At 40.8% G+C, this 10,000-nt stretch overlaps 1 protein-coding gene across 1 annotated transcript in view; it reads right to left on the bottom strand.

Moving 5' to 3' along the window:
- The window catches only part of LOC121688173 (piezo-type mechanosensitive ion channel component 2), a 121,588-nt gene that overhangs the window by 44,276 nt on the left and 67,312 nt on the right, over positions 1-10,000 (bottom strand). The window contains exons 6-7 of the mRNA XM_042067603.1: positions 4,772-5,069; positions 4,037-4,250 (exon numbers count right to left, since the gene is read on the bottom strand). Of these exons, the coding sequence (XP_041923537.1) occupies positions 4,037-4,250; positions 4,772-5,069 (512 nt within the window). The remainder of the gene's footprint in view (positions 1-4,036; positions 4,251-4,771; positions 5,070-10,000) is intronic.

Here is a 10,000-nt window from a genome sequence, read left to right as displayed (position 1 = left end):
CCATTTCCCCTCTCACTCATCAGATTGTCGAAAGCATCATCATCCATCTGCCTTTGGGCTGGACTTTTATACCTCCACTCTGTCTGAAGCCAAGTGAAATACATCTTATACTTTTACTTTTACATGTAAACATACATCATCTGTGCCATTTACAAGGGTTAACATGCAGTTTGCAGACTAGCGGCTTTACTTAATGAAGATGGGGAACACTGAAGCATATCCATAAACTAATTCCTAAAAATCTTAATCACATAGTCGATTTGTGTTGTTTAAGTCATTTGCATTAAAGGAGAATTCTAGTGATTTTTCACTTAGATATTTGTTTCTCGAGGCCATGAGTACTATTGGTACGAAAACAAACGGAAAACAATCGGTTCTATCTAGCTCGAGTGGTTGCCTTCCAGGCAGTTACAGTGCTACACTCTGGGGGCCTGTTCATGAGGTAGAACTAATTGTTTTAGTTTTTTTTCATACCGACAGTAGTCAGTGACCTCGATAAAAAGAGATCTATGTGAAAAATCGGCGGAATGCTCCTTTAAGTATTTCCTGCATGACAGTGACACCTTCCAAAGCAAAAGAGACACCCACAAACAACCTCAGCAGTGATCCAGAGTGTGAGAGTCACTATGGCAGCTGGGGCTGCTACAGTGTTTGTGTTTTGTTGTCAGCTACAGATCTGGCTGGGACAGTGTGAGCTATATTTTAACGAGAGACAACAGTTGTGCAATTAGCCCTGTATCCTGCGCTAGGGGCCCCTCTGAAAACAATGCTACCGGTGTGGACGGGTGTTACATAGAGCAGTCCCTCGCAGCCTGTCTCTCTCGCTCTCTCGCTCACTACCGCTGCTCTTTACAGCGCTCTGATCCAGGTCTAATTTAGATGAATTGCATCTACTTTACTCACATGCCTTTTTGTAACGTTTTTTTTTTTCAAAGTCAGCTTTGATTTCTTTCACTCCCCCACATCTCTCTCACTCTCTCGGCCTCCTTCTCTCTCTCTCTCTCTCTCTCTCTCTCTCTCTCTCTCTCTCTCTCTCTCTCTCTCTCTCTCCCTCTTGAGCTTTGTTTGTGATTCGTGTAGAGTTCCCTGAATCCAGCTGTGTAATTTCACCGAGGGCCAAGAGCGGTCTCGCCATAATGGGAACCACCTGGTCCCTTGTGGAGCTGCCGGTGCCACCTCTCCTCTTCCTCTCTCCTCTGCTCTCCTCTCTTCTCCTTTTCTCTCATCGCCTCTCCTCTCCTCTCCTCTCCTCTCCTCTCCTCTCCTCTCTTCTCTCCCATCTTTCTTCTTTTCCCTTTTCCTCTCATGCCCTCTCTCCTCTCCTCTCCCTCTCCCCAGCACCCAGAGATACAGTAGGATGAGCACAGGGATAGTTAGTGCTGCCCGGGTGGCTGGCCAAGTAGAAGGGAAATAGGGAGTATGAGGATGTTTGGGTGGATATTATCTCATTATTACACTCATGCATTCTCTTCCCATGAATCATTTGCACTGGTTAAACTTACATTCACCTTTATTCGTTTCAACATGCACTTTTATCCCAAGGCCAAGGGAGAGAGAGTCGGGGTGGGATCCGGAAAGGACCACGGGGCGGAAATCGAATGTACGGTGCAGGTGTCCCAGCCAGTTGCGCCACGGCTGGGGCCATAAGTTTCTTCTTTTAATGGAGATCTTCATTGAATTTCTAGGACTAGGCTTAATCCATTTCCAAACAGTAGGACTCCCTAACATTTTTATTTGCTGATTACGGAGCCTTTCACAGACATTTCATTTGTTTCCTCAGAAATGTCCTCCTATTCCTATTCCCATTCCTAAATGTCCTATTTTCCTCAGAAATGTCCTCCTATTTGTAGGGATCCTGACAGCTATGAGACAGCTAGTTCCACTCTTAATCAATATACTAGTCAATTATCACATGTAATAGCTTTAATTCCAGAGCCGGACAGTAACGGAGTACATTTACTTGAGTACAGTTTTGAGGGATCTGTACTTTACTCGAGTATCATTTTTGGGGAGTACTCATGACTTTACTCAAGTACATTTGAGAGGCAAATATTGTACTCTTTACTCCACTACATTTCTATCCATAACCGTGAGTACCCGTTGCTTCTTCTAAAAAAAAAGGAAAAAAGAAAAATCTCGGAAACCCTCAATTTGTTGTTTCCCTCTCAAACGTGATTGGATTGTGCAGGCGCCACTGATTGGGACAGCCTATCAGCAATCACCTTCAGCTTTCCGCCAAAGTCAACTCCATGGTTAGATTTAGATAAGAGACGAAACCATGGACGAAGACGCAGAAGGTCCATCCCTGGAATGTGCCAACCTGTGGCCCCACCTCGCCAGACTATTTCAATTTTCTGAACAAGTTAATGATAGTTTTTGCTTCAAGTGTTTCAATTAAAAAATAGTATTTTGTATTTGAAATACGTACTTTAAATACATGTATTAGAAATACTGGCCATCCCTGGCAACATGGTAAAAAGATGAAAATGACTTGATTTTATTTTCAATTCCTTTTACATTCTCCAAGGTATTAACATTAACATTTTTCATAACTCCATATAGGATGTTTCTGTACATAAGCACTGTGGCAGTAGTAATGCAATATTTAGAAAATGTACTCTTGTACTCTTGATACTCAAGTACTTTTAAAAAACAAGTACTTCAGTACTTTTACTTAAGTAGACATCTGACTGTTGTACTTTTACTTGTCCTTGAGTAAAATTTAGCAAAGGGTATCTGTACTTTTACTCAAGTAATGAAGCTGTGTACTCTGTCCGCCTCTGTTTAATTCAAACAAATCTCAAACAATACACTACTCCATGTTACTTCCCATCTGATCCAAACTTCTATGCAACCCACATCTTTCGTCACGGCGGTAAAACCGTGAGACGAGTGAAATACAACATACCAAAGTGGCTGGAGCAGATGTCTGACATACTGTTGTGTGTTGTCTGGATCGGGCCCGACAACACACATGTTTTATACTGCCTTTAATCTTGCTGCGCTGCATTCATTGACAGCTCACCTCCGAGAGGAATGCATCTGCCTTTCAACTTCGCACCAACCACGATTGCTACGGTGATAACCGCTGGACGTTACTGAGCAACCATGACAGGCATGATTGAAGCTTGCGGTCACCAGACACGGGCTCTCCCATATACAGTTCCCCACACAATGTCTCCGACCCCAAGCACAAGCCCTTGATTGGATTCCAGACCTCTTAGATCCTTCCGTCCAATTTTGTGCGTGCTCTGTAATCTCATTGGTCACAGTAACGAAATATGCACTGTCTCTCCAGGAACCCATACTGTAAAAGTTATATTATTTGCATGAAATATATGTCTTTCATAGTAGGCTACAGTACAAAATGTGCCAGCCAAAAATGAGTCAAACAGAAACCACTGGTCCAACCTGCATGAAATCTGCAGGCCTGTCATTCCGTACAAATAGGAAATAGGTCAGATTTAGCTGAAAGGCACACTGTATATAGAAAGTAAACTTGGCAAAAACACCAATATGACAAAAGTTGACACAAGTTGTCAGCTGCACAACTGTAGTCATCTCAAAACAAGCCCCAGAAACAAATAACATGACATGAGCATGCATCTATATAGGGCAGTGTATGAGCGATGGTAGTGTAGTGGTTAAGGAGCTGGGCTAGCATGCAGTAGCCAGAAAAGTTGTGGGTTCAATTCCTGGCTTCCACCATTGTGCCCTTGAGCAAGGCACTTAACCCTGAGTTGTTCCGGGAACAATGGTGGTTCTAATATAAATGACATATGAAAGTTGCTTTGGATAAAAACATCTACTACAGTACATGACTAAATAATAATAATATACTGTATATCTAAAGAAGAATTTGAAATAAGAAAATTCATATGAAATTTAACACTGGGACATTTGACTTGCATTATGTATTTGATTCACAAATCCCATTTAAGTGTTTTCATTACAGTACAAGCAGGACAGTAGACATTCCACTGTAAAAACTAATGTGGAGGGCTAATGCCCAGGGTGCCCGTGACACTGGCCTCACCTGGCATAGTAGTCTCCGGGGGGCACGGCCTCCTGGAAGAACTGGAATTGGTAGAGGTAGAGCACGATGAGGTGGCCGGCGCTAAAGATGCCCATCAGCACGCACAGGCAGCTGAAGACCAGCGGGTCAAATGAGCGACAAAATGACCACCAGGTGCACAGGCCCAGGAAGGTGAAGAAATAGACAGTAGAGGTGAGGGAGGGCAGCATGATCCCTGCACACACAAGAAACAAACTCACAGTTGGGGAAAGAAACTTCATACAGGCCTGTGCTTGGTCCTTCAAATATGACCAAATAGCCTATTCAAAAGAATGCATAATTAACAATAATACACAACACTGTACAACACACTGTATGAGTAGAGTGAGAAGCATATGGTCTCTGCACATCTGGGCCTCTATATCCAGTAAATAGATGCTTTAGATACATTGTAAATAAACAATTCATTTCCTATCAATTTACTCTGATGTAAGGCACAGTCTCCAATATTATTCTTTAATCATGTTTCTGCAACAAAGATATCACAATTATACATAAGTCTGCAATGCAGTGATACTGCCATATGTGCCTCAGACCTGATAGGGTTACATAGAGGGTAGCTTTGGTTACTGTGTCAGGATGCCAAGCCAGACAGATGTTAATAATGCTGCTGCATGTTCTATCATGTTCTACGACATCATCCATTGGCAGAAAATGGTCCCCAAGTGTCCCCCTGTAAGAGGGCGCGCGCTGTACCTGCCAGGCCCAGTAATATGGTTACGACCACTTTCCCAGCGCTGGTGATCAGATCGCCAATGATCTCCTTGAGTTTGGTTGCCAAGCCGGCGATCTGACGTAAGATCTTCATCTTGGTGCTCTCCTCCGGCTCCTTCATCTCCTCCTCCTCCTCTTCCTCCCCCTCCTCCTCGTCTACCTCCTCTACCAGCTCCCCCTCGTCTAGTTGGCAATCCTCTTCGAACAGCAGCTCGTCCTCCAACTCCACCTTCTGACCGATCTTTTCCTCCTCCTTCTCCTCCTCTTCATCCTCCTGCTCCTGGTGTTGAGACAAAGAGTTTAGTTTAGTTTAGCTGAGGTTAGTTTAGTTTACTTCAGTATGGTTTAGTTTAGTACCAGATTTAGATATGTGCTAATTTCCAGCTGTGTCAAAAGGATGAGGAAAAACATCCCTTTGGAGTGTATTAGGAACAAATGAAGTAATTGAGGCAGAGAGGATGTTTTCGTCAAAATTGAATGTAAAATAACATACCAATGACACATAATATGTCAAGTTTTAGGATCAAATTATGATTCAAGGGAAATGCAATTCAGAAAATCTGAGAGAATCACATTTATACTCATATCAACTATTATTATTTCATAATCAGCTTAATGCTGAAGATATTCATTAAAAAGGCAAATAAGGATCAGAGCAACAACACATGTTCAGAATGGAATGGAATGGTATGGTAACTGGAGGGAAGGGAGCAGCACTCAGTGACATGGTGCAGACAAGGAGAACAGACTACACAAATGCAATTAACACCAGCTATGTACAGAGATTACCACCAGTTACCCCCTCATGATGTAACATTACCAAGGCCATTATCACAAACAACAGAGGGCCACAGAGGAAGGAAATCTAGAACATACTGGGCTGTGTTTAGGGAAGGTCAATGCTAGAGTGAAACAGAAAATCAAATGGTCAATACCTATTGTGTGTTGTACTGCGTTTATCTACACAGTTTACTTGAAAACTTTGGCTTGCCCATAGTATTTAAATGGTCCATCAATTTGTTATTGCTGTTAGTTTGTCAAAATGTAAACTGTACTCATATGAAATCTGCGACCACAGAACTAGGAATCATGAATCATACCCTAAAGTTGCACTGTAGTAAAAAAGTGTAGTGAATCACTACAGTGCTCAGAGCACAAGCTAAGCTAAGAACACAATGACCGTGACACACACCCGAGAGCGCACACAACTGTCCAGAAATTTCTGAGATGTACAGCAATTCACAGGAACACATCTCAACAGCAGAGCTATCAATCACTGTAAATAAACAGAAACAATTCCATTATCATTACTGGCTAATACTGTTACTGTCTCATTGTTCTTTGAACTGAGACGAACGGCCTTCTTTGACCATTTCTGATCTCAGGCACACAGCACCGACAGGCACAATTTACACATGCATTTAAACATGCATTACAAAGTGAACTGCATTAGGATAAGTCGTGGGTAATGAACTTAAGCCAACGTAAATGAATCTGCCAGGACAGAGGAGGATGAATGGGACATTATTAGATCTTTTAAGGACAGTGCGACTCCAACGAGGCTGGCCATGGTGCTCTCCTGTTTACCTAACAATACACATGCGTATTGTGCTTTCCAATATCAACGTTGTTCTCAAAAGTCCAATTATACAACAAGGAATATATGGGAAATGTGCTCGGTATCACTCTATATCAACTGCAGAAGCACACTTTGAACTAACTTCTTGCATTCAGAGTTGAACAAAAGAGGACTGTAAAGGGTGTAACAATACAAACACACACTTTTGAAACATAATCAATTAACATTAAAATAACTAATACATATGAATGTAAATGTTTTTCTAAATCATTTTTGTCATTTCAGCCACATAAAGGTTTTTAAATAATACATAACAATTCTTTGTTGAACTGACACACCTTGGCGAGACTGTGCACATAGCATGCCTATGCCAGTCCCAACATCACAGAGGCCAAGCCTGGCGGAGACAGGGTACTGGATTAAATAAATGCAGCAAAAGTGATTCTGACTGAACAGGGGCAGAAGCACAAAAGTGATTCTTTTTCCCAGTCTTCTGAGACCATTTTTATGATTTAATCAAAGCGGTAGCCATAACTCTCAGCAAAACTCAATTGTAACTGTCACAAAAACGATTGCTTCTCTCAGCACAAAAGTGTTATTTTTGGACAGGTCCACGCAAGGGGCTGGATTGGTCACGGGCACCTGGCAATATTCAAAGCTTAGATTGACTTGGTAATGTATTAAATGAAACACAGACTATTCATGATAGAACCGTCTGCTGTTGAGAGAAAGGCATGCGTCCTGTCGTGTCATATAAAAATAGGCCACCACTCCAAGTATTCTTGAAGGGAGAAGAGGCAAAGAGTTTTAAATGTATTACTGAAAAGACAACAATGTGGTGTTGACATATGGCCACATCTGATGATCTCGAGCTGAAAGTCGTTAGCATTATTTCCTCGAAACGTCGCTCTTGAGGGGATAGCACTGACACGTGTAATATACCAGCCGGGGATCAAAAAATGAAGACTGTTGGTTTTAGCGGTCGTGCGTTCCACATAGGTTACTGTGGTGGGAAACTTTGGTTCAGGTTCTCCGGAGAAACTTTTGAAACAGTCACATCCTCTGTAGACTACACAACCTTCTCCATTTCATTCCCACTCGAAATTAAGCAAATTGAAATATTACAATCTTTGTGCGGCCTAATCATTTGTTTATTTGGAGAGGCGAGCATGTTCAAAATGAAAACTGGAGCATGTTTGCTTCAACTAAATTTATCACGAAGCCTAAATGAATGAGTGCTCTGTGCAGTCCCTGAACGTTTATCGCAAATGAAAAAGTCACACAAACAGACTTTTCTTGCAGTGGCCATGTGAAAACACTGGCTAGTAATCTGTTCCTTATCGAAGACAGAGTCTCCTAGTTGATCAAACATGCTTCTTTTGACTAGTCATAGTTTATTTACCTATCCCTATCATAAGGTCTGGTAGGAGAGAGCATACATCATCTGAAGAGTCTCTAAACTGTTTGCTATGACAAACGCTTTCACCAAGATCACAAGTTCCTGACCCCTGGGTGCATTTAATCAGCAGACACTAACAAGACCAACAGATGATAGCCAAACAGAACTGCAGTACCAATAGCCCAATCACTGAGACTTATGTCATGAAACAGGCTAGAATGACACTACTGTAAAGCTCCAAACTAAAATAGGAAAATTAATATATTTTATTTATTATTATATTTTATCTCTGTATTAAAATATAAATAAAGATTTTATATTAATATATATTCAAGCATAAAGTACATACATAATTATGGATCATGGATATCAAGAATTACACAAATACAGTATTTATTTCAATATTCTTAGTCTTTATAAATGTTTGGATCTCTATTATTATCAAGGAGTCAATCTCTGATTCATGTAGGGTCATTCATTTGGCAATCTGCAGAAAGAGAAGAACACCAGTGTGACAAAAGCAAAGCTATAAAACTAATGGCTTGAGTAATTGCTCCATTCATTAAGTCCAAGACAATCCTGAGGCCACACTGTAAGTATTACATAAGCATTAACACTAGAGAGAAGCACAACACCCAGGGTACCGAATGAATGAATGAATGCATGAATGCATGAATGAATGAATGAATGAATGAATGAATGAATGAATGAATGAATGGTGTTATCAGATGACTCTGTGTACTGTGCTGCCAAATTGTCTGGCTTAGTCATAGAGCAAGTTAAAGGAGAATTCCGGTGTGATATTGACCTAAAGTGTGTTGAAACATGATACCGAGTGTGAACATATGTCTCATAGCCCATCTCGACTTGTCCCCTGCACTCCAAAATCTGGCGCTAGTTAGCTTTTTCAATGGTGGTGCTTCGGCATTGGGCTAGCCATGCAAATAAATCACTGTTTTACACCATTTACGAGGCTCAATGTATCTCCACACTTCATTGGTAGACTTCCGAGGGCCCTGACATTTAAAACGAGACATTGAGAACTTTGAAAAAGCACTGGTAGTTTACTTACAAGACGATTTATACAGACAGTATCTTCACAAAGTTTAGCGTTTGCAGCCATCTTGAATTTAGTCACGATAAGTCGAGCGACGAGTAAGAATGAACAGGTATGATAAGGGATCAGATTCCAAAAATAATTCCGTGGAAATGCATGGATTCCAGCAGCAACTGAAAAAGCTGTTGGTAGCATCGGCTACACTCGGTATCATGTTTCAACACACTTTAGGTCAATATCACTCTAACTGTATCTAACAATATCGCTTTAACTGTCCTACGGAAGAAAACAAAATGGCTAAAGGAAAGAATGTCTAGAGGAACGACAGTCCTCTACTGAATGACAACTAATTAAAATCCATGTATGGATAGTCATTTTAATATGACTGAAACAACTGAAGTGCGTTTACATTCTTTAAACAGAGGCGAATGTTTGTGGCGAACATATTTGTCTGAACAGATATATTTGAACAATTTTGTGTAAACATTCCATCTCAACGGTAACTCTCTGTCCAACGCCCAATATGTTCAAAGAGAACTACCTCCTTAAATTGTTTGTGAATGTTTGCAGAAAACTCAATGCAAGCAGAAAACTGAACGCACCCCAGATGAACCAACTGATATGACCGTTAATGTGGAAGATGGGATGGCTCCAATCAAGATAAATGTCCTGAGCTGTCTGTGGTGCTGAATTGATCAATACAGTCATTCCATGTGACTTTCTTAATTAGATCAACAGTACATCTTTACACTCTTACATTAGATAGGGCAACATCAGGTTGGAAGAATGGTCAGGATAGACAAATGAAAATGGCAAAACCAAACCAAAATATTCTATGTATTACTGAATTCTGAACACTGAACCAATCAGAGACTGCTGATATTTAAAAAGGTGTATGTTGTGGGAACCAGTAGTGGCCTACTGTGATGGTCACTCACTCATATCTATGTAATACTGCTTCAGAGTAAAACCTTTGGTCCTGAATGATTACATTTATGATGTTAGAATACAAACTACAAGTAGAGCAATATATTAGGATTTTTTTGGCCTGAAATATAGCCAGTAGATAAACACACAAAGGCATGCTATAAGTGATATGTTATTATTATAAATAATCAGTGTCATTGATCATTTGGTCATTAATGCTTCTTAACGTATTGTGGCATGAGAAGAAAA

Source organism: Alosa sapidissima, chromosome 17 (genome assembly GCF_018492685.1).
Source record: "Alosa sapidissima isolate fAloSap1 chromosome 17, fAloSap1.pri, whole genome shotgun sequence".
In the NCBI taxonomy this organism is placed as follows: domain Eukaryota; kingdom Metazoa; phylum Chordata; class Actinopteri; order Clupeiformes; family Clupeidae; genus Alosa; species Alosa sapidissima.
The sequence above is the reverse complement of the archived record's forward strand: the minus strand, read 5'-3'. Positions and strand labels throughout refer to the sequence as shown.